The 26,335-nt window shown below is 42.9% G+C and overlaps 2 protein-coding genes across 2 annotated transcripts in view; one reads left to right on the forward strand and one right to left on the reverse strand.

Annotated features, from left to right (window-relative positions):
- Positions 1-6,890, forward strand: part of LOC128347843 (serine protease inhibitor Kazal-type 12-like) — a 43,830-nt gene extending 36,940 nt beyond the window's left edge. Inside the window, exons 2-4 of the mRNA XM_053303029.1 lie at positions 3,123-3,142; positions 4,402-4,523; positions 6,724-6,890. Of these exons, the coding sequence (XP_053159004.1) occupies positions 3,123-3,142; positions 4,402-4,523; positions 6,724-6,787 (206 nt within the window). The 3' untranslated portion in view covers positions 6,788-6,890. The remainder of the gene's footprint in view (positions 1-3,122; positions 3,143-4,401; positions 4,524-6,723) is intronic.
- Positions 6,891-11,779: 4,889 nt separating this feature from the next.
- IL12B (interleukin 12B) lies at positions 11,780-24,067 on the reverse strand. The gene is made up of 8 exons (XM_053293446.1): positions 23,983-24,067; positions 23,260-23,349; positions 22,827-23,114; positions 19,964-20,075; positions 17,347-17,555; positions 14,743-14,876; positions 13,916-14,067; positions 11,780-11,867 (listed from the first exon to the last, which is right to left on the reverse strand). Exons 1-8 carry the CDS (start codon positions 24,065-24,067, stop codon positions 11,780-11,782), a joined length of 1,158 nt encoding a protein of 385 aa, XP_053149421.1.
- Positions 24,068-26,335: the final 2,268 nt, after the last annotated feature.

Raw genomic sequence — 26,335 nt, forward strand, 5'->3', positions numbered from 1 at the left:
GTGCTACGAGGCTGCGTATCTATTTGTACAGTATTTTGATTAGGATCTGCATTGCTGTGGTAAACAGAAGTGAATGACTGATGGACACAGTGCCCTTCTTCTGATTATACAACTTGTACAATATCTGAGATGAGATGAGATGAGATGAGATGAGATGAGATGAGATGAGATGAGATGAGATGAGATGAGAAGCAGCAGTTCATGGGCTGCAATCTAAAGAAACTTGTTTGTCTAGATTTCTTTAGATTTTATGAATGGAGGTCCCCAGTTATATGCTCAATTGTAAACATATTCACCTAGAAATAAGTTCTATGAAGTTCAGTGGGGCTTCCCATCTGAAGCTGATCTACGTGTTACTCAGGTGGTCCTTACACATATCACTAGACTACAGGTACGGGGTGGGTGAAGCGACACATCAGGGGAGGGCTATGTTACATCTTTCTCTCTAGTATGCTAGTTTATAACATGGAGGTTTACTTGGAGTAATATCAGAAAAATGTCCCATCACTTGTAGTCTTCATTGGTATAGTGGTATAGTCAGGGCTAGCCTTAGGAGTGGGCAGTCACACAGGGCACCTATCTGAAAGAGGTGCTGAGTTGATAAACACTGATAAATTAATCGCGGGGGGAGAACCAAAGGATCTCCTCACCCACGGCACTGTTTTCTTAAGGCCAGTCCTCAGTATAGCTGAGAATTCTATCACTTCAGCCTGCTATCAACGGAGACTGACAGACCGTGCAAGGGTACGTCAGCAAAGTATGCAGCCTGTGCAACTGAGCAAATTGTGCAATCACAACGAGTATGCAAATGAAGTTACAGAAGAATAAGCCCACTGGGAATAATAAATGTTAGCCAGTATGTGGAATGTGTAGATTGGCACAAAATGCAGCAGCTTTGTCTGGGTTATGGAAAGATGTTTTGGAGATTATGATTGCGAGCTGTCTTTTGTATTTTTTTCTAATGTAAAGTCAGGGTAATAAACCTATTTTAAATAAGTAAATAGGCCATTAAAATATCATTTGTGTTCGTTTATTATTCAAAGGATATGTGTCCTGCTGTTTATACAGCACTGTATAATTAATTATACACTGTATCCTTCTTACAGTGGTTAGAAGTAATAAGTAAAAAATAAATAAACAAAGCCCCGCACTTACACACACTCAGAGATTAGCAGCCCTTTGACCAATGGAGGAGGCCATTGCTTCTGCCCAGAGGCGTATCTAGGAAAAATAGCGCCTAGGGCATGTACTGAAATTGTGCCCTCTGTCCAAACATCTGACACCCATCTTTCAGATAACTTTACCATAAAGCAGCTGAAAAATACAAGTCAAGCTCCTTAATCTTTTAATATTTCAAAAACTATTTAGCAGTGGATGTAGCCAGACCAAAAAATGCTGGAAAACTACAAATTTCAGTATGCTGGGGCTCATGAAATACCCAAATACTATGTGGAGGTGTACTTGGAAAACTAAACAGAAGTGTCTGTCTAATTCTCTACTATGCATTGTAGCATCACTATTACATAAGTTTTAAAAATCAATGGAGAATTTGACTATTCCCAGATACTCTGAAAATAATTTAAAGATATGCAGAGTAAACTGTGTCACTGCTTGGAATATATTCAAGTATTTTAGAAAGACAGTTAAAATGAGAGAAAGAGAGCAAGAAACTCCCAGTGGGCCTTAATCCTAAGGATCTCACACTGATTCAAAGACAAACTCCCCATTAATAGCCATATCATTAAGACATCACATTTAACTCACTTAACACAAGAAGCAAAGTAAGAGCAAATGAATACAATCTTAGCTCATAAGCTTCAGCTCAGTATTCACAAGCCCTGATTCTCTGTACATAGTGCCATTCTGAATATGTGTATAGTGATCTATCTATCTATCTATCTATCTATCTATCTATCTATCTATCTATCTATCTATCACCTGTAGCCCCTTCAGGAGGCTTCCTAAAGGCCGTGGGAGGTCTTCAAAGGTTCCCCCTCCCCTCGCTGGCCTCTAGGGCCTCATAGAAACCATTTGAGCATGTGCAGTGGACATTTTTAAAAATATGTTTTTTTAAAAAAAATGGCCGCTGGAAAAAATGGCCACCATGCATGCTCAAATGGCCTCTCTGAGGCCTGGCATGGCATTTCAGTGGCCATTTAAAAAAAAAAATTAATTTTAAAAAATGGCGCCCCCCTTCAAGTGGCTCCCGGGGCATGTGCCCTGCCTGCCCTACCCTAGATACGCCCCTGCTTCTGCCATTCCTGAGCAACTGGCAGTAGGAACAGAGAGTTCATTTCTGGCTGGGTTAGGGTTAGGTGGGCTAGGAAGGTGGGAAGCAGACTCCATGCAATTGCTCCTTTGCTGGCTGATGTATGAAGCTAGGTTGGTTGTCCACTTGCTATAATATACCCTGGGAGGCAGGGAGTGCAACTCCCCACTGGCCTTTAACTCTGACCAATGGGTACTTCTCTAAGATAGGAATCTTTCTCCAAACTTCAGCTGTAGATTTTCTAGAGGAGCTATTTATTTATGTTTACTGTGTGGTCTTGACAATTCTTAATGAGATGTTCCCTACACTTGGAACGAGCAAGGACCCTCAATACTGGGCCAGTTTAGGCTATACTCTTCTTCCTTTGAAGCAGTCCACATGATTTAAAAGGGGAACATGCCAAACACACATACTTCACATATATTTCCTACATGCCTTAACTTCCTCCCAATATGTTTCTATATTGCAAGGGGGCAGAGTCATCCAGACTGCCACTCTACATGCTAGGAGGATGTCAGTATGTGCAGGGAAACTATTTGTCATATTCGTATATATGTTCTTGGCATAACTTCACTTTTAATCATGTGGGCTGATTTTGGGAGGAAATTTATCATCAGAACTGACCTGCCATCCATGACATTCCTGCATTAAAAAAAAACACGCCTCCAAAGAGTACAATATTAATAGCTTCCAAAAATGGAGAATTATATCCCAAGATATCATGTTAGAAAAATGCGTATTGGGACCCTGATCGTGCAAGTTCTGTTTTTAAAAAGCAGAGGAACTTTTTAAATTTAACTTCTCTCTGATATTTATCTTCATGTCATGTTAGTGTTTGTTTTTTAAATTATAGGTATTGTGGAATCTAAAAAGGTAAGTGTTTCTCTTATTTATTGTCATATTTGAATTGAAGTGGTTAAAACCATATGTAGTTATTCACAATATGTTCATTCATGTTTGAAATTTTTATGAATCAGCATAATTTTCTTCAGTTCTTACCTTTCAAATTGACTGAAACTTTTTCAAAGACATTTCAAAGAATGTGAAGATTTTATTTGCTAGTTTTTGCAAATGATTCATCACTGATTTCATCTCTTCAAGACATTCACAGACCAAAATATATTTGCATTTCAAGTGTCCAGCAGTCCATTATGTTAGTATACATGGCAAATGCATGTTAGGAAAGCACCTCTTCATGTGGTGATGGCTACTTCTAACCAGAGGTGTAGCAAGGTTGGAGTGGGCCCAGAGACAAGATTTTAAACCCCCCCCACACTGAAGCTCAGCTCATGAAGTAAAGAAATCTTAAATGAGGCTGAATAGCGGTAACAACAAGCATAGTAAAATTGTGGCACATATAACCTATGTGCCACAATAGAATATCATCCTAAATTATTTTTTTAAAGGTTTTGTAAATTGCGGACGATGCAAGTCATTTAATGGTACTAGAGAAAGACATGCTGTTCTGGTAGCTCCAGGTCTAACACTCACATCAGTTTCAGAGGAAACTGACAGAAGTTTCCTACAACAGAAGGAAGCCCTGGGGGGTGCACAGCTGGGGCAGTCAGTCATGTGACTTACCTCGGGGGGGGCAAGGCAGTGGGCCCCCAGACAACTGTCTCCCCTTGCCCTATTATAGTTACACCCCTGCTTCTAACACCATATGTAATGTAAAAACATGGATTGGTGGTTTGGATGACAGATCAATTGGCGTGTCCTAATCACATGGCAGAAGAGTCTCCCCACATCCAGCGTGCTCTCCTGTTGTCACCTAATCTCATGTGCAGGTATCTGAACTGTCATCAGCACAAATTGTTGTTGCTATCTTAAACAGTGTGTAATGTGTGCAATTATAAGCAAAGGAGTGATGTGCCAGAAAGAGAGGAGATATGCATGCATACAGCCCTCCCCCAGGTGATGAGCATTTGCGAGGAGATGCGTCCTCTGAACTGGATCCTTGTCATGACTAAGATGTGATGGTGGCACATAGCTTCCACTTCTGTCCCTTGAGGAAAACTTGATTGGGGGCAGGGTGGGGGGAGAGTAACTGAGACATCAATTATTCACATAAGCCATAGAGGCAATTGTGTATGACTAGACATGATTAATCTTTTCTCTTGTTTAATGTACAGAAGAAGATTTGTGACAAAAATCCAAGTGAAGATACATTTGTGTGTCCACCAGCTGAGTCGTTTGTTTGTGGCTCAGATGGCAAAACATACAAGAATATTTGCCTCCTTGGCAAAGCAATGAGGTGAGATTGTGGGTTAATCATCCATTAATTGACTTTTTGTAACTGTCCCATCTTGGCTTTGAAAATCAGCATCTGATCATGTATATATCCCAGAGCAATTTTGGCTTTGGAGAATGATGCCACAATGTGGCATTGTTCAAGAGAGCTGGTCTTGTGGTAACAAGCATGACTTGTCCCCTTTGCTAAGCAGGGTCTGCTCTGGTTGCATATGAATGGGAAACTACATGTGTGAGCACTGTAAGATATTCCCCTTAGGCGATGGAACTGCTCTGAGAAGAGCATCTACTTCCATGCATCTACTTCTGTTCATACATGCAGAAGGTTCCAAGTTCTCTCTCTAGCATCTCCAAGATAAGGCTGAGAAAGATTCCTGCCTGCAACCTTGGGGAAGCCACTGCCAGTCTGTGTAGGCAATACTGAGCTAGATGGACCTATGGTCTGACTTGGTATAAGGCAGCTTCCTATGTTCCTATGCAATATTGCAGACACAAATGGAGATTGTAGTAAGTAGTAGGTCTGAGGGACATGTCTAAGGTACATGGAGCAACTTGTGGAGCCATTGATACATACACAGAATCAGTGGGGCCACTGTAGAAATTACCTCACTTGCAGCATCACCGCACTTTCCTCTATTTGCAGTAGTGGGGAGAAATACGGTAATGTTAGTAGTGCTACCATCCTTTCTCTACAACAGTGCTACAGCAGCAGTGGCTTCACAAGTTACTCTATTTCCCACATCACACCAGCCATTATTTTAATAGAAACAACATTCATAGAGTCTTTGGAGGAGGCGGTATATAAGAAAAAATTAAAAACATAAGAACAGCCTGGCTAGATCAGGCCCAAGGCCCATCTAGTCTAGCATCTTGTTTCACACGGTGGCCCACCAGATGCCACTGGAAGCCACAGGCAGGAGTTGAAGGCATGCCCTCTCTCCTGCTGTTACTCCCCTGCAACTGGTACTCAGAGGCATCTGCCTTTGAAGCTGGAGGTGGCCTATAGCCCTCCTACTCGTAGCCAATGATAGACCTCTCCTCCATGAAGTTGTCCAAACCCCTCTTAAAGCCATCCAGGTTGTTGTCTGTCACCACATCTTGTGGCAGAGAATTCCACAAGTTGATTATGTATTGTGTGAAAAGGTACTTCTATTTGTTGGTCCTAGATTTCCTGGCAATCAATTTCATGGGATGACCCCTGGTTCTAGTGTTATGTGAGAGGGAGAAGAATTTCTCTCTCTCCACTTTCTCCACACCATGCATGATTTTATAGACTCATCGATTGTATAGATTTCAATAAAATAAATTAATAATAAATACATTCCCATGACAAATATACATTTTCAGAAATGTTTCTGACATGTTTGAACTGGATGCTTGGAAACCTTCCATATAATTCAGCATGACAAAAAAGGTGACATTCTATGTGGACACTGTTAAAATGCAGCATCAATAAACAAACACAGCTCAATAAGTAAACAGCATCGTTCATAGATGCTACTTTTTTTTCCTGATGAGATCATTTTGGGGTCTCAAGTGGATAATAAAAACCCTAGTGGTAATTCAAATCTCAGATGCTGAAGGCGGCATCTGGCATCAATCATGTGTAAAATGCCACATATTCTCTAATGATATGTCAAATATTTATGCTATAGGTTTATGGAGCTGTTCTTGTTCAATGGTGATGATGAAATAATTCATTATACATTCTGATGAAAAAAAATGTATTAAGATTGTACCCATGTCCATGACTGTGCCAGGGAGGGTGGGTGGGTGGGAAGGCAGGGATGAACCTACCAGAAGTAATGCATGCTGTCTGAGCATTCACACGATCCTGGGTTAAAGGACACACTTGCAACCTTTAACCCAGGTAAAAGCCCAGGTTAAAAGCTTGGGCTACCTAAGCCTAGGTAGTGCTGCTTGTGTGATTCGCTTCATTATGTTCTTCATAACTCAGTATCTATTTGGCATCACGCATGCATAATGACTTCCTAATTCATCCCCAGAGAACCAAAAGGATGTAATATGTTTCTTGTTCCTCACTGTTTTTTTGTTTTTTTTAAGTAATAGAATATTGAAGGGCTACAATCTGACAGAAAATAGGCATCTTGTTGGAGTGGGCTCAAGAATGATTTGTTCTCCCAAAGTTTGTAAAGGAGAATTATGTGTTTAACTCTTTGTTTCTCCACTGATTTCTCTTGCAGGGCATCTTGTGGGAAAATTCGTTATGAACACCTTGGGCAATGTGTTGTCCAAAAAACCTCCTGACTGAAATCTTTACTTCAGGTTTCATTGACTAATACAAGTGAACTACATATATCAAATACTGAAAATGCCCAACCTGTTCCTTCAATAAACTAAAGTCAACACATTTGTTGCCTTTCCTTTTTGTATTCCCATTCCAGTGGCAGTCTCATGGTAACTGTGGCATGTAGCCCAACTCCTGTCTGAATTTAAAAGGATGCTGTAATATGGATAATACCCACAGTTGGATTAGTTGCATTGTAATCTGAGCAGAATAGTAGTGGTAGGAGAGTGAGCCATTAGGGATGTGCACAAAACCGGTTTGGCCTGTTGGTTTGAGTTTGAACCCAATTCAAACCAGAGTGGGTAGGTTTGGTTTTGGTTTTAGTTTTGGTTTTGCTCAACCCGCTCCCCCCCCCGCCACCTTGGTTCGGTTCAAATTTGAACCCAACTTGAACCAGTTCTAAAAGATTCTACATAGGATATAATGGGGACTCAAACCAGCCCATTATTCCCTATGCAGAGTACCTAAGGGCACAAAACTGGGGTGGGTGGCAGGCACCCAGCAATTTGGCACTCCTGCAATTTTTAAAAAATTTTTGGGAAGGTTTTTAAAAATTTTGCATTTTCCCCATAGGGAAAAATGGGGACTCGAAACAGCCCATTATTTCCTATGCAGAGCACCTAGGAGCACAAACCCGGAGTGCGTGGTAGGCACCCCTGTCTGTACCCAGGGGTGCCTACCACCCACCAAACCCCAAAGCAATCAGACACTCCTGCGATTTAAAATTATTTTTTGAATATTTTTTGCATAGGGAATAATAGAGATTAGAGGATGTCATAAGAACATAAGAACAGCCCTGCTGAATCAGGCCCAAGTCCCATCTAGTCCAGCATCCTGTTTCGCACAGTGGCCCACCAGATTCTGCTGGAAGCCACAGACAGGAGTTCAGGGGGTGCCCTCTCTCCTGCCATTGCTCCCCTGCAACTGGTACTCAGAGGCACCCTGCCCTTGAGGCTGGAGGTGGCCCCCCTTGCGGGGTGCCTGGGCGCCTGGGCACCACTATTGAAGATGAAATGAAAGAACATCAACCAATACATTCATTGAAATGTGGGTTTTATTTGGTAATGATTGGAATAATAATATTCAGGATGATTTCCAGCCATACATATTATTTTCACATTTGTAATATTGTTGTAATAATTGCAACTTTATACTTAATCATACAAAAAGTCACATCCCCCACCATGGTCCAAATCCATGCTCCCCCAATCTAGTGACTATTTAATATATATTTTTAAAAAAACAAGTTAAAGTAATAGGCTGACATCCTGCTAAATTACTTCATGGGAGTCCTATTAAAATTAAGTAGTCCTTTGGAAAATAAAACCTGAGTAGTACCATTAATAGTCTGAATGTCAGCCACAATCCATAAGAGGGATAAACTTAAAGAGGGGGAAATGTTAAGAACCGCATCAGTATGGGCACTGATGTTGACATATTCTTCACTAGGAATACATTAAGTTCATCTCTAACTGGAAAACTTAGTATGGCTTTGCAATAACTGCTTTATGGAATCAATCATTACTATTCTGATACTGGTTTATATCAAATATATAATCATTTACATAAAAGACAAATATACATCCTTCAAAAAATTTAAAAGCATACATCAATGAAAGTTATAAATATTATAAATTACAGGTGTAAGAAAGGAAAATATATTACTCTGGAAATATTAAAAAAGAAAATCCATTATTTAAATCTTGCACAATTCATATGAATAAAAACATGGCAATAAATAAGCATCAAGATTTATCTAGTCCTACATTTTGCTCCAAATTACTGTGATTCTTCCTCAGAATTATTATTCTTCAATAGCACCTTTTAAAACTTGGCACCAAACATAAACAAAATAAGACACAAGCCCTGCTTTCATGCTTACATCTAAAAGGCAAGATGCACGGGGCAGGGCTGGTGGTGCATGTGTATGTGTTGGGCTGGGGAAATCAGGATCACAGCTTCTGGCCCTCCATTTATAGACTACACATTCCAGTGTACATATGTAGGCATATGTACGAAGAGTCAGGATATCTTGAATGCATGGTGGATGGGGACAGTGATGGCTGATCCCCCCACCTCCACATGTTAAACTGTATATGCCACAAGACCATCTGCACAAGGCTAAGAGGGAAGGGAAGGGAAGGGAAGGGAAGGGAAATGGAGTCAGAAGAGGGAGATCAGTCAGACAATGCCAGAACATTGGACAAGGGTAAATTCTTAAAAATGCACTTGCATCCAGCCAGAGGTGCTCTTACCCCTGGACTTCCAGGCCAAAGTCCAAGGCCTCCATACCCTCTGGGGCCCCCCAAGTCCTTTTTAGTCTGTTCAGGGTGGTGTGGTCACTTTAAAAATGTGTTTAAAATATTGTTAGTGTGGGTGCAGGGGGCCTCCAAAAGCCTTTAGGTCCAGGCTCCAAAATTATTTCAGCGGGGTGCAAAATTGCACCCAGCTGAGGGGAAAGCTGATCTTGCCTTGCAAGTGTTCTTGCTGGGGATGTGACTACTTGACATTGCCAAGTTGCCTGTCCCTGAGTGGCATTCCCCCAACATCTGCAAGGCAATAGACAACTGGGGCAGAGTTATTTCAGGCAGGGGAATGAGAAGCAGCCTCCCTGCAGCTGCTTGTCTCTGACTGAGAGCTCACAAGCAGCTTGTAGTGATAATGGCCTCCCTCCCGGATCTCTGTTTAGTACTGCCTCTGGTAATCTCCTTCAACAGACTATAGTAACAGAAGTTCAATCTAATCAAACAAATGAAAGCATCTGCTGTCTATTGATGGCAAAGATGGGGGAGATGCATGCAGGCACATGCATAGCCGAAGCTTCATCCCAGGTTTTACTGCAGTTGATCTCCCAGCTCAACAGGCAAGTTGCAGTTTAAATGGAAACACGTGTTATCTGTTCGTCCAGATGGTCAGTTGCTGTAGCAGCTTTCAAAACTTTTCTGGTTGTATGTGGGCTCTCTTCCCTAGCTATGCCCTTGTAGGAAGGATTTCAGTTGTATGTTTCTGCATTCCTTTCTAACTTTTTGCTTATTTTGCTGTGTAATTCCATACAGATTAATAATATTTTATTAATATACTAGTATTTTTAAGCCCGTTATGATAACGGGCGCTAGCTTTCTATCCCGTCTTTTCTGTCTCTCTCTCTCTCTCTCTCTCTGTCTCTTTTTTCCCCCCTTGTCCCCTCTCTCTTTTTGTTTTTGTTGCTGTTGTTGTCTCTGTTTTTGTTCTTCCTTATTTTGCTTATACTTTTTGGGTGTGTGTGTGTGTGGATGAATAACGGCCCAAATGGCCCATGAGAAGGTGGCCGCCCCTGCCTATCGCCCTCCCGTGCACCCAGCTGCCGGAGCCCACCTTACCCGCTCCAGCCCGAAGGAGAAGAGAGGAACTCAGGAACAGAGCTACTCTCTGTGTTAAGCTGCTGCCCATACTGTCGCAATGGACGCAATAGGCGTCCTTTGCGTCCATAGCGGCAGTTTGAGCAGTGACTTAGCACAGAGAGGAGCTCTGCTCGTGAGCTCCTCTCTTTTCCCTTGGGCTGGAGCGGGTAAGGTGGTCTTCGGCAGCTGGGTGGGAGGGAGGGCGATAGGCGGGGGCGGCGATCTTCTCATGGGCCATTTTGGCCCTTAATCTTTTTTGCGGGGGAGCGGGGAAGGTGATTTTGGGCAGCTGGGAGGGCGGGTGAGCAGGCGGGGGCGATGGCTGTGAGCGGGCGGGGGCCTCGTTGGCGGCTTTGCCGCCACCTCGCCCAGCTTCCCTGTCCCCCGTCTCGGTCTTCCCCCGCCACCATTGCCCTCGCCTTTTTCAGGGCGGCCGCTTCTGGTTGCCTCGGCCTCCTCTCGCCGTGCCGCAGCCACTTTCCCCCGCCGCCACACACCAGCTAATGGCCGCCCGTGGCTGTGGGACACTGGTGTCTGCAGTCCTGTGTCCCTTGGGCTCTTCTGGGCCTGCGCTTTGCGCAGGCCCAGAACAGCCCAGGGAGGCAGGGACGCAGATCCCCAACGTTCCAAAGCCATGGCCACTCACTTAGCCTTTTATTATATAGGATTACTCTTAATAAAATGAGCTTGTTATTCCTCTAGCACTGCAGTATTTTTTATGTTGATATGCTTACATCACAACAACTGCGTAGAGAATAGTCGATGAGGAGATTCTCACGATCAGCAAAAAGCAGGCTAAGGGAGCCTAGCCCACTTTTTGCTGATCGTCTGCTGCCACGGGAGCCACATGGCTACCGGCAGAAAACCCTCCTAATTCCCCCTCCCCTTAGCCAAGGTTAGCGGAGTGAGTGTTCTGCTAATCCCATCTCTGCACCATGGCAACACATGTGGAGACCCCTGTCGGGAGGCTGAAACAAGCCTCCCAACCCTGGGGGTCTCTCCAGGATGCCCCGCGCGCTTGCATGGGGCATCCTGGAAATTCTGGGGGCCGTGTGGCCCCTGATCCCCACAGCCCCCACCGGCTCAGTGACAGAGCTGGCAGTTGTGTCGGCGGCTGATCCGGCCACCAAGGCTTCCCTTCCAATCGTCTGCAGGGAGATCAGACTAAGCCCGCTCTCCCCGCAAACCCCCCAAAGGCAAGTCTCACTGATCGTGAGCCTCGCCTCATTGAATGCTCAAATCCTTATCATATTTACTTTGAAAGGTATCATTCCTTTCCATGGAACTTACTCCATTAATGATTGTTAGGATCAGGGTGAAAACTATATCTGAATAGGAGAAATGTGTGCAGTTTGTGTTCATTATGATCAGATAAGAGGAATCTTGCAGTCCAGATTGTGCTAACTCTTGAGAACACTGAGAGCATTTGGGGCCTAGAGTCCCCACTCAGTATTTTAAAAACCTTTTTGTATTCAATCATAAATAGCAAATAATTACCATATTAACTACACGCACACACACACACACACACACACACACACACACACACACATTCACACCAGGTTTTCAGCTTCAATTCTTCTGACACTTGCATTTTACTATTTTTGCTGGGATGTCTTGGCTATGAATGTATGGTTTGCCATTCCTGGGAGATTGTTTCCTGAAAAGTGAAACAAAATGTTGACAGAGGGAAAATGAAACACTCTGCATCCCCACGACATACATGCTTGATAATTATGGGACAACTTCTTGCTGACAACAGGGACCGGATTTTCTCACTATTTGTATTGTGCCTCTGCCAACTCTATATGTTTTCTAACATTTATTCTCATTCTTGGTATGGAGGTGATCATGGAAGAGCAATAGGCTTGGTGAGGATGTGATGCAGTGAATCTTTCTAAAATGGCTGAGCAATTGGGAATGTTCTTTGGGTTTGTATGTTCTCACTTTATGCCAGAAAAAGAAAAGAGTGGGCATAAATTCTATCTCTTTTCACTTGTTAGTTCCAACCATCGTTTAACATTACATTTACACAGATTAAGCAGGCTAACTGCATTCAGCAGGCTAACTGCTGCAGGCTAACTGTAGAAACGCATGATCCGTGTATCTGTGGGCAGAGCTGGCTTAGCCATGCAGCTCTCAGCAGTTAGCCTGTTTAATCCCCCCTCCCCTTTAAAAGAGGTTAGCGGAGTGAGTCGCCACATGAGGAGACCTTCGTGTGAGCGGCCAATCTGGCCACCCAGAGCAAGCTCCCTGCTCATCTGTGGACAGAGCAGGCTAAGCCCATGAACCCGGTGGTTCTGACAATCAGGAGAAAGTGGGCTTTTAGATTCCCTTAGCCCATTTTCTACTGATCGTGGGAATAGCTTCAATATGTTGACAAAAGGAGAAGGGAGAGAGATGAAACCCATGGACTGCACCAAGTCTCTGAGCCATGATTTGAACCAGACTGTACTGTTCTCAGAAAGGGAGTGATAGCCAAGGGAAGCATGTATAATCAGTTTCTAGCATAAAAACAGCACGTACACACTGGAGATGGTCAATATTTTTCAAGGAAGTTGAAGATGACCGTCATGGGTAACTTCTTGTTTTTTGGACTACAACTCACATAAACCTTTGCCACAATGGCCAAAGACTGTGGATGATGGGAGTCATTATCCAAAAACAAAAACAACATGAGAGGATGGTATGATACAGACATCATCATTATTTATAGTGTACACACACATTTCTTTTATCCCATAGTCTTTCCTGGTCAAACAGGTATTGGAGGTTTTTGAAGCACTAGAATTACATGCAAAACCTGTTTGACCAGAGACAATGGTGGAAGGAGTCTATATAGCTTGGGCAATTGCCTGCATTGTTGAAAGATTAGTAATAGAATAAGCACACTTAAGTAGAATATACAAGGAACAGGCAAGAATTAGGTGGAATAAACTAATGTACATAAGAGAGCGTCTTCTGGCCTAAAATAGTTTCAGATTTTACAATTACTGGCTGACATCTTGACTAAATCTACTCAAGGAAGTCCCACTGAGATTAAAAAGATAAGTTAGGCATGCCTAAATTTTTATTTCAATGGGACTTCCTTGAGTAAATGTAGTCAGGATGTTGGCCAATCCATACAATTAATGTTATGTTCACATGTAACACGAAACCAGAGATTCCTTCACCTCTGGTTTCGCAAAACGTACTGAATGCAGGCAACCACAGTTAAAGTAAAAAATGGACCCATGGTTTTCCTTCCCAAACTCTATTTTGTACCTTTGGTTATCTCTTAGTTTTGTTGTGTCTACCTCTGGTTCCATGGTGCCAGAGTTATGTCTGAACGCTGGCACTGCTGTTAGCCTTCTGCAGGCTAAACCAGAGTTGAGGGAGCAAGCTCTTCCCTTGCTCTAGCTGCTATTGGCTGTGCAGACTGTCCTTCATGAAAAAAGGAAGCTCGCACAGCCAGCTCCCCTGCCTCTCTGCAGTCTTGCTGGCTGCAAAGAGGACGCTGTCCAGTATATCTGAATACGAATGGGAGTGTGTGTGTGTGTGCGTGTCGGGGTTGGGTGGGTGGGTGGGTATTATGTCCAAAGGTGGCCAAGGTGTTCACAGAGCCACCAAAATACTCAAGGGGGAAGTGGAGTTGATCTGACTCTGCCACATCGTTCCAGCTAACAAATCTTTTCTGCCCCTGAGATCAACGATGCCATTTAACCATACCTGCAAGGCTTAGACCACTCACTCCAAGCAGAATCATTGTCGCTGTATCGATCCCTGGAGCGAATACTGTACATTTCATTTGAATTCAGTCGAATGTGGCAGCTTAGGATGTTTCCATTTTTAAGTAGCGTAGTGTTATCCACCTCACAAATCTGAGAATAAAAGTACAAGCCACTGTAGTGAACTACAAAAATCAGGGTCCATAAGTGTGCAGACAACCTAGACAAATGCAGTTTGCATGCTGGAGCTGATCTGGGCTCAAAGTTCATGAGGTCATCACAGTACAATAAGAGAGGCTGAAATATTCATAGAGTGATAGCATCTACCTCTAAGTGAAGATTATGGAGGGAATGTTGTATTCTATCTAGTAAGCTTTTATGTTGTGTTGTTGAGAAATTTGTCCCAGTGGGGATCCTGTAGAGAGTGTGGGGCATGGAGTTAGAAAGGAAAATGGAGGGAAAGGTGAAGGAGAAAATGGAGTTATTTCTGAATAAACCCTTAGTTAACTCTGCATAAGATTAATTTGTGTTTATGAGGGAAGCAACTACAGTATAAAACAGGGGACAATGGGGGAATGGCTATCTTCATCAACCATCGGTTGTGATTTTTCCAGAAACACCTAGCTGGCGACCATTGGAAGGGAAACAAAATACTGGACTAAAAGGACCATGACTTAATCCAGGAAGAATATAATTCTGCAGAGAGTTAAAAAGTCTATCTCAGCTCCTCATTTTCGCGCCTTCAATTAATAACTCCTGTCATGTGTTTTCCCATGTGCATTCTAAAAAACCTTAAACTGAAGAACATATACTTACAGACAAGGTTACCCTTCTGTTGTGCTGTCCAACAGTTTTGATCTGGTATGTGAGCCCATAATAAGATTCTGGTGTGCTCCAGGTGTGAGGGAGTGTCCAATTCAGGCCACTATTGGTAATCCAGCACTCAGAAGTGTCAGGTTTAACTATAAGAGAAAAATATTTGAGATAACTGAGGTGGCAAATTGAAGTTAGGGCTGAGATGCAAGTGTGTGTGAACTATGTTCCACCCTGCCACAGAAGAAGCAATGGGGGTCCACTCATTAGGTCTCTAACTTGTAGAATCTATATATTTAAAAGGCTTAGGTCATATGTCGCACATCCCATGGTAAGGGGCACTTCTCATGAGAGTTGTCCAGAGGAGAGAGCAGGCACGGAGTAGGGCTGAATGGCGGATGGAGGGGCAGCGGTGGCGGAGGAGGAGGGAGGACTAAGGAGGAGGAGGCGCTGTGGCAACAAGGAAGAAAGAAGAAGAGACATTGAGCAGTGCCCTCCGGTGCCCTGACGAGTCTCCTCGTGAGGAGTACGGCCGGGGCAGAAGAGTGCACCGAGGGCCATCCGTACAGGCCGGGAGGGAAGTCCTGGCTATGCCGTTCTCCACATGAGGAGACTCAGCAGGCTGATGGAGGCCAGCCCTCAGTGCACTCTCCTGCCCAAATTGGCCATCCTCCTCACGAGGAGACTCGGCATGGCGACGTGACGGAGGCCGGCGGTAGGAGCTGACCTAGGTCATCACGATGCCTCTCTCCCTAGGAAGGTGATGGGATGGGGGGGCTGGGTGAGAGCGAGAGAGAGAGAGAGAGTTGGAGGGGGACAGAGAGAGAGAGTTGTGGGGGGAGAGTTGTGGGGGGAGAGAGTTGAGGGAGGTTTTGCCACTTCCGCTGCCATGCCGGATGGAAAGGTGTGGCTTAAGGAGGGGGAAGGGGGAAGGCAGGGCAGGGAGCCAGATTGTCCGGGGAGGGGTGAGAAATGGAGAACTAGGGTGCAGGTGTTCTGCGCAGGGCCAGCAAGTTACCTTTAAAAGTGCAGTGGAACTGATGGAGGTCTTGCCCATTAAACCCTGATAACCACCAAAGTCTGCTATAAGATTTACTGATCAGAGCGCCTGTCACCCAGGAGAGCTGTCTTGCTTCCTCTTCTCCACCATTTAAGGCAACAATCTCATTGCCTAGCAAGCATGTCATCACATGAGAGTTTTCACAGCTTCCATGAAGTGCAGGTAAATGGTGGCTAGAACCACATATGGCAATAAACACTATGCCTTCCTCATATGGAAAGGCCTTTGCAGTTTGACAGTAATGTGAGCTGACTTAAAGTACCAGGGAAGTTGGACCATCTCACCCTTTCCTTTCACCACCCATACTACTTCCGAGCTTCAAATGCTCCTACCTATAGAAAAAGGCTGCTCTGCAAGCTGCCAGTTCATACATTCCCTTTAGGACTATTTTGGTAACAACAGATGGAAGAGAGGGTGCTTTAAAAAATAAAAAATAAAAGACATTGCCTGAGTGTTCCCTCATACTCTGAGGTTCACATTTAGTACAGGACCACAAATGTTTCAAAAAGAGTCCACAGAGCATTCAGACAATTGCTTCACCATTTCTATTTTTCAATTTGTGGTGATAGAAGTCACCATAGCTGGGAGGGGAAAGAGCTGTCACAGTTTCTTGTATGGCTCATAAAAGAACCTACACTGCCTCCTAGTGTCAATATTGTAAATTACCAACCACTGTGGATAAAAGACAACATTCTTTTCAAATTATTTGATTTAAGTGCCACAATCTCGTAATATATCTTTATTAGGAACAACCAAAATGACATATAATAAGCAGCAGCTAGCTTTTTGAGTTCTTAAGAACCCTTCATTAGGCTAATGAATAGGCAAAAGAAAAAGAAAAAAAAAGAATAGAAGTGAAGGTATGGGCAGCTCCCTGTTGAAAGCCCCAGAAGTTCTGCATTTTATAAAAGCCTCAAGTCGGGAAGAGTTCAGCAAACTCTTATTAATCAGTTGTACTGGATGCTAAGCATGATCACAGGGTTTCTGTCAGGGCTTCTGGGATGAAGCAGAGTAAAAAATGGCTGTACCCCGCCCCACCCTCCCGGTGTGTGTTTGTGTGTGTGTGTGTGTGTGTGTGCACGCACACACATACGCCGGGGGGGGGAGCCATTTTTTACTCTGCTTCATCCCAGAAGCCCTGACAGAAACCCTGTGATCATGCTTAGCATCCAGTACAACTGATTAATAAGAGTTTGTTGAACTCTTCCCGACTTAAGGCTTTATCAAGGCTAAATCAAGCCGTTCAATTTCTAGCACTAGTCAGAGCATATAACTCCTTTTTAAGTACAGAAGTGAATAAGAAATATGCTAGTCTTTTATATTCCTCACCCCCCACAAACACACCTTTTGCATTTCTTATCATGCAGCCTGATGAACGGTTCTTAATAACTTGAAAGATAGCTTCTCAAGATTTTGTGTCATTTTTGCTTGGTATGAAAAATGGCATGGGTTTTTTTGGGTTTTTCTTTCTTTCTTATGTACCAACATGGCTACCTACAATGTTTATTTTCTTTACCAAGCATCTCCTGAAGTGAGAGGGCACTTTCTGTCTTACTCACTGATGTCTTTGATGAAGAAGGTCTGATTATATTCTTCATATGTGAATCCATAGAAAACATCAAGAAACATCATAATTGGCTCGTATTCTTCAGCAGATGAGCAAGAATTTTGTTTTCTGCAGAAAACTGTGTATGTTTCTGGATCCTGTCCAACAGGACTCTTCACAGGCTTCTCACAAATTATGCTTCCTGACGTTTTATCATTATACCTAGATTTAGAAAGACAGAATTGCATGGTAACTTTCCCAAACATTTAGGTGACTGTTAGATCCTGCCCTAGCACCAACTGGATCACCAAACAATTGTGTCTTGCCCTAGCACTCACAATCCCCTGAGCCTTCTGGGTCCTACAAAGTCCTTAAGGGGTAGAAGTGGGGAAGGCACTTATTACAACAGAAGCTTCAACTAGCTCCAGTACTCTGGGATGAGTAAAGAGGGCATCATGCCTGTTGTTTCCTGCAGCCACCCGGGGTAGGGATGGGGAGAAGAATGCAGGAGAAGGGTTTTTGGCGGCCAACTGAATGTTGGAAAATTGTCAGATTTCCCAAGACAATCCAACCAAACCAACAGCTTGCGGGGGGCGGGATGTAATGTCAGTCCCTCTGACAATTTTCCTGTTAGACCAGGTTGTATCAGGTCAGATCCAGCCATTTTGAGTGAATACAGGCCTAAGAGCTGGTATGCACAATACAGAGCCTAGCACATCTGATTACGAAGGGCGTCCACCAAGAACACACCCATGCTCAGTGGACCTTCTGGCGCCCTCCCAGCACATCCATTTATTGTGCGTGGGTTGGTGGGGGTGTTTATCTAAATCACTCCTTTGCATGTGCTCCAGATACCTGTTTAAACAAATATCTCCCCCCTCAACCCAAGTGTTCACAGATGATGTTCATACCTGGCAACTCAGTTAGGGTTAGAGCTGTCCATCACTTTTAAAAAGTTCTAAAGGAGTGCCAAGTAGGACACTTTGAAACAAGAATTTATCTGCAAATTCGAATTATTCATTTGGCATTTAATTAAGACCAGGGATTTGTCTCCTACTATAGTTTTAAATTAGCTTAGCAACAATAGGGAGATATTATTGCAGTAGTAAATAGCCATTGCATTATCAACTGTATACTGGAACTTAGCATTGAGATGTCTTGCATTTCATAGTCCTTTGCCCTCATATATACAATAAATCTACACATCTTTAAGGTACTAAAAGACCCTTTGTTTCAAAAATATTTCATTATTGCTAAACAAATTTTGTTTGTCTCCTGAGCAAATTATATTTTTCAGTTATTTCCAACTACTGTAGGTAATTAATGTGACCATTTGCAGCATACTCAATGCCATGGGAAAATCCAGAAGAGAGGTTTGGAGAGAAAATGATACCCTGTGTGAGTATCCAAGTACACCTTAATAAAATATTAGTACCTAGTTTCCGGAGGGCTCTGACGCTCGCCCGGTGTAATGCCTTAGAAACGGCTGTCCGGGAGGGGAGATACTGTAAGATCCCCTATAAGGAGCATGTCTGCCCTTGTGGTTCTGGGGAAGTGGAATCAACGGCCCATGTTATCTTGAATTGTCAGTTTTAATAGAACTTTGCGGGAGAGATATAGAAGTCCTTTTTTAACAGCATACCCCAGTTGTTCTGAGCAGTTCTATCTGGAATTACTTTTGACGGACCATTGGGATGTAGTATCCTATAAGTGGCGAAGTATTGTTTTCTGGCTAATAAGACTAGGATAAGAAATGTTGAGAAGCGAGATATGGGGTTGGATTGAAATAAATTTTAGATTATTATAATGCATGGAGCCCTCTGTTTTATGTAATGGATGAACTCGGATGTTATGGTTCTGTTTTATGTTTCAATAGTTTATTACTTTATTTGACCAAGATCACTTTTATGTAAAGCTTGCTTTTATGTAAAGCTTTTGTACTTTGTGTTTTGCTGGTCAAATGACCGTAACAATAAAGATTTGATTTGATTTGTATCCAAGCACAATTTCCCCCCTGACAATTTGTTGTAGAGCCAGATTAAGAAGCACAAAGTGACTGTTTGGAATGGGAAGTTTCTTGGCCAATAGATAATGGCCAACATCAAGACTAAGAAAGCACTGGTAGAGTGTTGGTGCATGAGGGCTTCTGAGAAGGGGCAATTTATGTTTATCTTCCCTTATCTCCCCTGTCCTGTGAAGCAGACTGTGACTCTTCAGGGTCAAGCAGCCCACAGGGACATATTTTGGGGAGTCACAGTTGGCTTCAGAGAGACAAAGAAAACAATGAAAATCCCCCCCCCCGAAGCATACACCATAACTTTATCGATCTGTATGTTGGTCAATGTGTGTCTTCATGATGGGCTGCCCTTCTGTACAGCATATGCAGTAATTGCAGTGTGATTCTGTGCTCCCACAGCCTCACCCCAGCTCTCAGTTTTATTACAGGCTTGCAACTGAGAGTGGTGCTTGCCCATTTTCTACCTGCAGCAATATGGTGGTTTGTAAGGTACATTATTATAGGAGCCCTACAGTCTACAGTCTGTGGATGTTTATTTACACACAGAAAGGGATGACCTAGCATTATTCTTTACACAATATTGCTTATAATGTAGAGGGGAAATGGATCTCACTCATTTCTGATTCCAAACTTCAGATCTGAATTCTGGCCAACTGGCTTCCATGAGCATATGAAGTTCCCAGCATAACTATTTGCTGCACATTTGAAGTAGGTCTCTTTTGTTCCTGTAATAAAACAAAAAAATGTACACTTAAAAGCAGTAGTCCTGTTAGACAGGTAGCTGCAAAAAAGACCAGAGGTGATACAGCATAGCAGAGGTTAAATCTAGTATAATTTCATGAGCATTTATAGGCAATAGTGAGGTCATTCACACAACTGAAAACTGGGTAGGTCAAGTATCCTAACCAGGTTTAGGAGCTGTGTGTGCTTCCAATTTTTTGTTGTGTGGGAACGAGCAACTAAGCAGGAGGCAGGAGAAATGATTGTGTGGAATCAAGGTAGGAGGAAAAGCTGGGTAGGACAGTACTGCCTTACCCAGCTTTCATACCCAGCATTTGACCAAGGTCGGAGGAAAAGCTGTCCTACTCAGTTTTTCTTCTTACCTCGATTCCTCACAATCACTATTCCCTCCTACCTAGTTGTTTGTTCCCACGCAGCCATTAATTAGGAGTGTGCACCAGGGATGTGAGAAACGATTTGTGTACAAAATGATTTTTACCCAAATCTGGCTGATTCAGGTGATTTGTAGACAAAACAAGTCACCCTGTCCTCAATTGCCCAGATTCGGGTACAAAAAAAATCATCCCAATTTGGATCCAAAATATACAGAGATTCAGACCTCCATTTTGTGGCCAAAGTGGGTTGGGTGGTAATATCCAATGGGTAGAAGCTACCACCCAAATTTCAAAGAAATTGGGCAAAGGAGTGATTGTAAAAGAATTTTTAATATTTACTGCTTTTTCCCCACAGGGAATAATGGGGATTTCAAAAGCCTTAGTAATAACTCACTGGGTGGGGTGTGGCCCAGAGTGGGTAGTGGTGGGTGGTAGTGCCCAATGGGTGCAAGAAAGCTACCACCCAGATTTCAAAGAAATAGGGCAAAGGGGAGGTTTTTAAATTGTTTTTGAAGTTGGAATGTCTTTGGGGCAGATTTGGAGCAGAAAGGGGGTTTTGAGGGCAGAAGCGTGAGTCAGGTGGTAGTGCCCCAATGGGTGCCTGCTTTCGAATAAATTAGTGAAAGGGGTGGTTTTTAAAGAATTTCTGAAGTTTGCATGTCTTTAAGGTTTCCCCCCATAAGGACTAATGGGGATTTCAGCAGCCTCATAACTCGTGGCGGTGGGGGTGGGGGTTGGGGTGTAAGTGCACTCTCCCCCATCTTTAAAGCCACCGCACCCCTTTAAAAATCACCCCTTTGCCCAATTTCTTTGAAATCTGAGTGGTAGCTTCCTTGCACCCATTGGGCACTACCACCCACCACAACCCATTCTGGGTCACCCTGGTGCCCCCTATGTGGAGCTATAAGGTTGCTGAAATCCTCATTATTCCCTGTGGGGGGAAGCTTAAAGATGTGCCTGCAAAAATTCTTTAAAAATCACCCCTTTGCCCAAAATCTTTGAAATTTGGGCCCATTGGGCACTATCACCCACCCCACTCTTTTGGCCCCAGTAACCTTTTTTTTTTTTTTTAAATCCCAATCAATTTGGATTAGGATTTAGAAAATTTGGGTACAAATCAAATCTGGGTGATTCCACGGATTTGGACCCAAAACAAATTGGGGGTGTTTTGATTTGGGTACAAATCAAAATGAAGAAATTGAATCATGCACAACCCTAGTGTGCACAGCTCTCAAACCTGGGTAGGGCACTAGCTTATGGTTTGGACAGCCTCACTGTATTACATAAAATGCATAACATGCGCTGAGAAGGTGTTATACAAATATGTACATATGGGCTGAGGTGAAGCACAGCATAAAGCACATGAATTGTGGTGGGAACAAACGATATCTGGAATGCAAAACAAAACACACACAACCTGATATAGCTACATGGTTATCAATTTGATAACATTTATGAAGACTAACCAATATCCACAGTGCAACAATGCAGTTTCAAGTCACACGCTTTGTCAAAGACGATCCTTTAAAAAACTTTTGAAAAGAGGAAGATGTTTCTGCAGAACACTGAATTTAGCTCCTCTTTGCAGAGCATATCAAGATGGCAACAAAAGAAGTTCTTGAGAATGTAATTAGAGTAAAATTTTAACTTGTGTCAACATTATGCATTGGCATTTTGGGCCAGAAAACAACAGAGCAGCTCCCTCTAAACATTTAGAGCACATCCAACTACATTTGAAACTGATCTCTAAACCAAAATTGTCTCTATTCTTTAAAAAATAAAAAATAAAAATTAAGAGTACAGCTCAAATCTAAGGAAGAATTCTGTGTAATGACAAAGTTTGCAAATTCATTGTAAGCATTTGTTGATCCTGATACATTTTACTGTCCCTATGAATTTCCCTCTGAATGTCGCTATGAATTTTTAAAGGATCCGGCAGTCAAGAAATATGCCATAGACTAGCACTTGGTAGGGTTGCAATGAAGGCCTTGGAAAGGATATTTAGATGCTGTGACATGTCTACAACTACAAAGATTAGAATTGTTTGGACAATGGTTCTCTCAGTATCTTCCAGATGGCATTTCACACAGTTTAAGTTAGGCAACACTGTTCCAGCTTTCAGAAGCCCTTAAATAATGCTTATAAATCATCCTACAATTCCAACAGAAATTCTGACAGAATAGACATGTATTCTAATAATTCTGACATTATAGAAGCATCCTGCTGTCATGTCTGATTAGATATGAGATAATCTGACATAGGCACTGATCTAACAACTCTGTCGGACCCAACATGACATATAGCCCTAATATTGATTAGAACTCCGTGCGTATCCTTAATCCATAGTCCTCATAGACTTACCTTCAAAAGGACTCAGCATTTGATCAGCGATTTTCCCAGTTGCATCTTTCTTCACAATAAGCACAGTAGCATAACACAGAATCTCATCTGATGTTTTATTCCAACAGGTGTAGTTCCCTGCATCCATGGGATTCTTGACTGTTATTTCCAAATGTGTGCCAGTTCCTTTCTGTTCCTGGTCTTTCATCCAATAAACCAATGCATCCTTCTTCTCAGATGTATTGCAGATAAGTGTTAATTTCTCAGATGATTTATGATCTGGAATCTGTAGTGATTCTACTTTGTAGACTGAACATTGAAAAAGATTTAAAAAAAAACGGTAATGATGAGTTCTGACAACATGCTCTTTAAAAATGCTAATATGATCACTATTTCTGTCAAGCCCTAGAATGTGCATACAGATTCAAAGCCAGGGAGAATGCACAATGCTTACCTTGTGACAGCTCATCAAGCTGGGATGCTCCACCCACTCCAGGAAGTGATACGGAAGATTTGAAGGCTCCAATCACCTGGCAAACAGGACCTGCAGGGAGAGAAAGGCAGGACAAATCAAACAGTGAAGGGAGATGGGAGGCAATAGGCAGAGACAAAAGGGGCAAGTTAAGGAGAGAGGTGCAGGTGGGGTTAGAACAAGCAGAATTTAAAAGACAGACCAGTTATGAGGCTGGCCAGGAAGGCCTACAGTCTTGGTCACAAAGACAGAAGCTAGGTTGGGAGCTGACAGAGTGTGCCAGCTAACAAGGAGGAGAACAAGGGTGCAATAACCCCCTCCCCTTTGTCTCTGAGGCCTCGAGACTGGAAAGAAGACTCCCCAACCAAATCTCCCCTTTTAAAAACTTGACAATAATGATTTCAAGATATGGGGGGAAACCAGACAAAAATAGTGCATGAGTACTAAGAGGCAGTTTCCCTTTAAGCAGCTCTTATCCAAACCAATAGAATTCAAAAAGAATCAAAAGCTTCAAAAGAATCTCAAGAGTTAGTTCTGGTGGGTGTGTGGTTGTGTGCACATGCACTGCTATAACTAACCAATGAGTATACTCAAGAGCAGGGGTTCCCAACTTGAGGTGCTCCAGATGATGCAGAACTTTTACAACGCCCATCATCCTCAGCCACAATAAATACTTTAAGGTATGTTTAAATATAGATGACTTACTCTTGTGCTTGACTTCTGATCTTGCTTCAGAATGAGTACCAATAACCAGTACAGAGATGAGGATGAGCAACAGATGATGTGCCATCTGTAAATGAAATACATTTTGGAATTATTATTTTTTTAAAGGATCCAAGAGTTACCAATGACTTGATTCCACCTGCATGGGATTCTACTTACAGGGCTAGAAATGGGTATGCAATAGGACCTAGGGATGCTCATGGAACCATGGCAGGGGGGCTCGAAGGCGTCAGGGGTCTATCTGTAAGAGCTGGAGTCCAATGGAGTCCATCATTGATGACCTCCATTGGGCAGCGGGGCGATCTGTACACCTACAGAAGTCCCAGTTTATCCCTGCTCCCCAAACTTAGGTACACACATTCCATATGGTCAGACACTTCCACAGGGATCCTGGTCAGGGAGAGATTATTCTTATAGACCACAGCCACTCCACCTCCCCACCCATGTCCCCACACCTGCTCCTCAACAGAGTACCTTGGAGGGAGAAGCTGGGAGCTGACTGGGCCACCAGCCTCCCAGAACCACGTCTCTGTAATACATACCAGGTCTGCCCCTTCATCCAGAATCAAATCATGGATGGTTTCTGACTTATTCTGGACAGACCTGGCATTACAGAGGAGCAAAGTGAGGATCTGTGGGAGGTTAGCACTGCTCCCCAAGGTCAAAGAGCTGGCAGGACAGCTGGAAGGGGAAACAGCTAATAGATTTCTGACTTCCCTTCCCCTATAACGATGTGCTGATCTGCCAACTTTACTTCTTTGAATAGGGTCTTCAAGGTAGCTGGTAGGAAATACAGACAAACCAAAACTGAGGTGATAATGGATTCCAAATCCATTTCAAGTGAAGTCCAACATATAGCACAATACTGTAGTCGTAATATAGGAGGTTTTTTAGAGCACATAGACAGCAGAAAGACAGAATTTGCTGTCAGTTTATTGAATGAAACTGATGACAAACACTCCCTGCTTGCCACCACAATGACTATCTAAGAATCCAACTGCAAGGAGAGATCAAAGAGCACTTTCCGGCATCTAGGATATGTGATCAGTTTCAATGCAAATTACACAGTCGTGTAAAAGAAAAATAAAGCCGGATTTAATCAATGTATGAATGATGCTACATTTCAGAACTGCAAGCAATCTCACCCAGGGGCTGCATAAAGTCCTGGGAACAAGATGGAACACCAAGCAAGACCATTCCCAAAGGGTATAATGGAAATCATTCTGCTTCCTCCAGCACTAACATCTGGCACCAGTTTCTCATATCAGGCAATAATGGGCTGCATGAGGGATAACAAGCTGAAGTTGAATCCAAACCAGACAGCGGTACTGTCTGTAGGGGGTCAGGATCTGAGAGATGGTTCAGTTCTGTCTGTTCTGGATGGGGTTATAATCCCACTAAATGATCAGTTTCATAGTCTGGGAGTGCCATCCGAGTCACACTCTCCCCATCAAGTTTCTGAAATAGGTTATCTGTCAGGAAACTAGTTTTGAAAATTTCAAAACCATTTCAAAACTAGGTCTGAACCACAACTGATGTGGATCCAAGAATTGGGTTTCCTCCAGGAACCCCTGCTCAGGCAATTTGCCTGGAAATTAAGTACAGGCCTATCAGTCCCCTCACCACACACAGACATTTTATAGCGACTTTTTAAAGCACAGGGTTGCTATTGTCTCCTTTAAGGATGTAAACATTTCTCTCTGAAATATAAGGATACAAACATTTAATAAGGATTTAAATATTTCTCTCTGTTCTCTCTTTTTAACAATGACAAATAGTCACTGACAAATAGCTATCTTTTGATTGTATTTTAGAAATCAAGATGACAGAAGTCAAGCAAGCAAGTAGCTAAATGCAGTTCTGAAAGGATCCTGTCAATTTTCCTTGGTATCAATAATTTAAACTGATCCTATATGCCTTAAGACCTATCCACTTAATGCCGCAGTGGGGAAATGACTTAACTAGCAAGCCAGAGGTTGCCAGTTTGAATCCCCACTTGTATGTTTCCCAGACTATGGCAAACACCTATATTGGGCAGCAGTGATATAAGAAGATGCTGAAAGGCATCATCTCATACTGTGCAGGAGGAGGCAATGGCAAACCCCTCCTGTATTCTACCAAAGACAACCACAGAGCTCTGTGGGCGCCAGGAGTCAACATCGACTCAACGGCACGCTTTACCTTTATCTGCCTTAAGAAGCAGACATATCAAGTACTCAATCAATTCTGTTCTAATGGCAGCACCAGGCAGATTACATGTGAACAGTTTTATCAGCAAAGTGCTTAGAAAATTGGTCACACTGGGCCGGTGAGGGCTCCAAATAATTAGAAGGGG

This window comes from Hemicordylus capensis, chromosome 2 (assembly GCF_027244095.1).
Source record: "Hemicordylus capensis ecotype Gifberg chromosome 2, rHemCap1.1.pri, whole genome shotgun sequence".
Taxonomy (NCBI): Eukaryota; Metazoa; Chordata; class Lepidosauria; order Squamata; family Cordylidae; genus Hemicordylus; species Hemicordylus capensis.